The sequence below is a fragment of the Olea europaea genome, unplaced genomic scaffold, assembly GCF_002742605.1.
Source record: "Olea europaea var. sylvestris unplaced genomic scaffold, O_europaea_v1 scaffold5907, whole genome shotgun sequence".
Classification (NCBI taxonomy): domain Eukaryota; kingdom Viridiplantae; phylum Streptophyta; class Magnoliopsida; order Lamiales; family Oleaceae; genus Olea; species Olea europaea.
Window position 1 is genome coordinate 10,670 of NW_019264250.1, and position 2,039 is coordinate 12,708.

Consider the following 2,039-nt stretch of genomic DNA (forward strand, 5'->3'; position numbering starts at 1 on the left):
ATGTGAATACGTCTTTCAAGTTTCAATTTTTTTTAACTAACCCAAGATGTCATCTTGAATAGACCAAAAATAATTGTTTACAAGGAAGGAAATGAATATTGAATAAGTTGTTAAAACATATAGAATAGAATTTTGGGGTTTAGGTTTCAATTATGGAAAGTTAATTACTAACAGTTATATAAACTAGAAATGAGGGACTTCATTGCAATTTGGACTTAATGAAGCACTAAGTAACACTTTTTGGAACCCATTTTTATTTTATACAAACAAAACCCTAAACTATCAATATGGATCCAATTATGGACGGATTCCCTAATTACAGATTCCCCTTTCCCCTCTCTTTTCCATTTCCTAGTTATGCATGATAGAGGAGTGATTATTGTAATTGTAGCATAATTAGTGTAATGACTAGCATAATTAGTGTAATGGCTAAGAATGAGCCTTGTCATTAGAAATACACACAGCATATAATGCAAGCAACTCTCGTTTGGAGAGGCATTCAAAACCAAATTGAGTTTTATTGATATGGTATCAGAGCCTTCACTCTAAAAAGAAGACTTTCCTGGTATTTTTTTTTGGGCTTGACTGTAAAGCTCAAAATCATTTTTTTGGGAACTCACCTGGCGGATCACTGACTGTGGTAGCCGTCAAATCTCTGTGCAGTCTATGTGAAAGAGTTGTTGGGGGTGAACTCGACATGAACTCTGCCCATCTCTGTGTCGTCGACTCCGGCTAATTTATTGGAGAAACTTGTGGTTGGCGGCGATCACTCCTATTTCCAGTTTCGGTGGACGAGCTCTGACTTTTGCTGTCGACGATAACTGTCTTAGGCTCGGTCGGAGTTCTTTGGTGTCGAGAAGGAGGGACAGCGAATCGGCAGTCTCGGCTTCATTCCAGTCTTCCTTCGTGGTTGATTGTTAGGGCTTAGGTGAAGTATATTACCGGACTTTATTTCTAATTGGGCCAAACCCGCTGGCTGAAGTGATTCTCTAATCGGGTGTCTCTCTTGGGCCAAACTAAATTGGGCTCGAGGTATTGAACTTATTGCCACGAATTAATATCTGTTGGGCATGTGTGTTATTTTTTTAATTATGTCTACTGGAAATTCAGAATTTTTTGGTGTGAAACTCACTGAAAAAAATTATTCTGCCTGGGAATTTCAATTTCGTTTATTCGTTACTGGGAAGGAATTGTGGGGTCATATTGATGGAAGTGATTCTGCCCTCGCGGATCCTAAAGAATTGGCAAATTGAAAAATTAAAGATACTCAAGTTATGACTTCGATTTTAGCATCTATTGACCCTATGATTGTTCTAAATCTAAGGCCGTACAAGACTGCTAAGAATATGTGGGAATATTTGAAGAAAGTTTACCACCAGGACAATACAGCACGACGATTTTAAATGGAGTCTGAAATTGCTAGTTATTCTCAAACTGATAAATCCATTCAAGAGTATTATTCTGGGTTTCAAATCTTGTGGGCAGAATATACCTATATGATTTATTCCAAGGTACCAGATGCCTCTCTTGGAGCAGTTCAAGAAGTACATGAGCAGAGCAAGAGAGATCAGCTCTTAATGAAGCTACGGCTTGAGTTGAGGCAGCTCGATCTAGTTTGATGAATCGCGATCCAACTCCTTCTTTGGACGTGTGCTTCGGAGAGTTACTTCGAGAGAAACAACGTCTTGCTACACAGGCCAATTACTAGCAAGACAAACCACCAATTAATGCAGTTGCCTATACTGCTCAAGGGAAAGGTAGGGTTAGAGACATGCGAAAGGTCCAGTGCTTTAGCTGCAAGGAATATGGACATATAGCTGTCCACTGTCGAAATAAATATTGTAGCTATTGCAAGAAATCAGGGCATACAATTAAAGAATGTACCACTCATCCTCAGAACTATCAGGCTAATGCATATCAGGCTACAGTTAGTACTTCCCCTGCTAGCAACTCATTTGTCCTTACTCCTGAGATGGTTCAACAGATGATTATTTCGGCCTTCTCGTCTTTGGGCCTTCAAGGTAAGGGTTCTCTACCAT

The 2,039-nt window shown here is 39.3% G+C and overlaps 1 protein-coding gene across 1 annotated transcript in view; it reads right to left on the reverse strand.

The window, feature by feature from the left end:
- LOC111389449 overlaps positions 1-699 on the reverse strand; it is a 9,124-nt gene extending 8,425 nt beyond the window's left edge. The window contains exon 1 of the mRNA XM_023014362.1: positions 621-699. Coding sequence (XP_022870130.1) covers positions 621-699 — 79 coding nt within the window. The remainder of the gene's footprint in view (positions 1-620) is intronic.
- Positions 700-2,039: the final 1,340 nt, after the last annotated feature.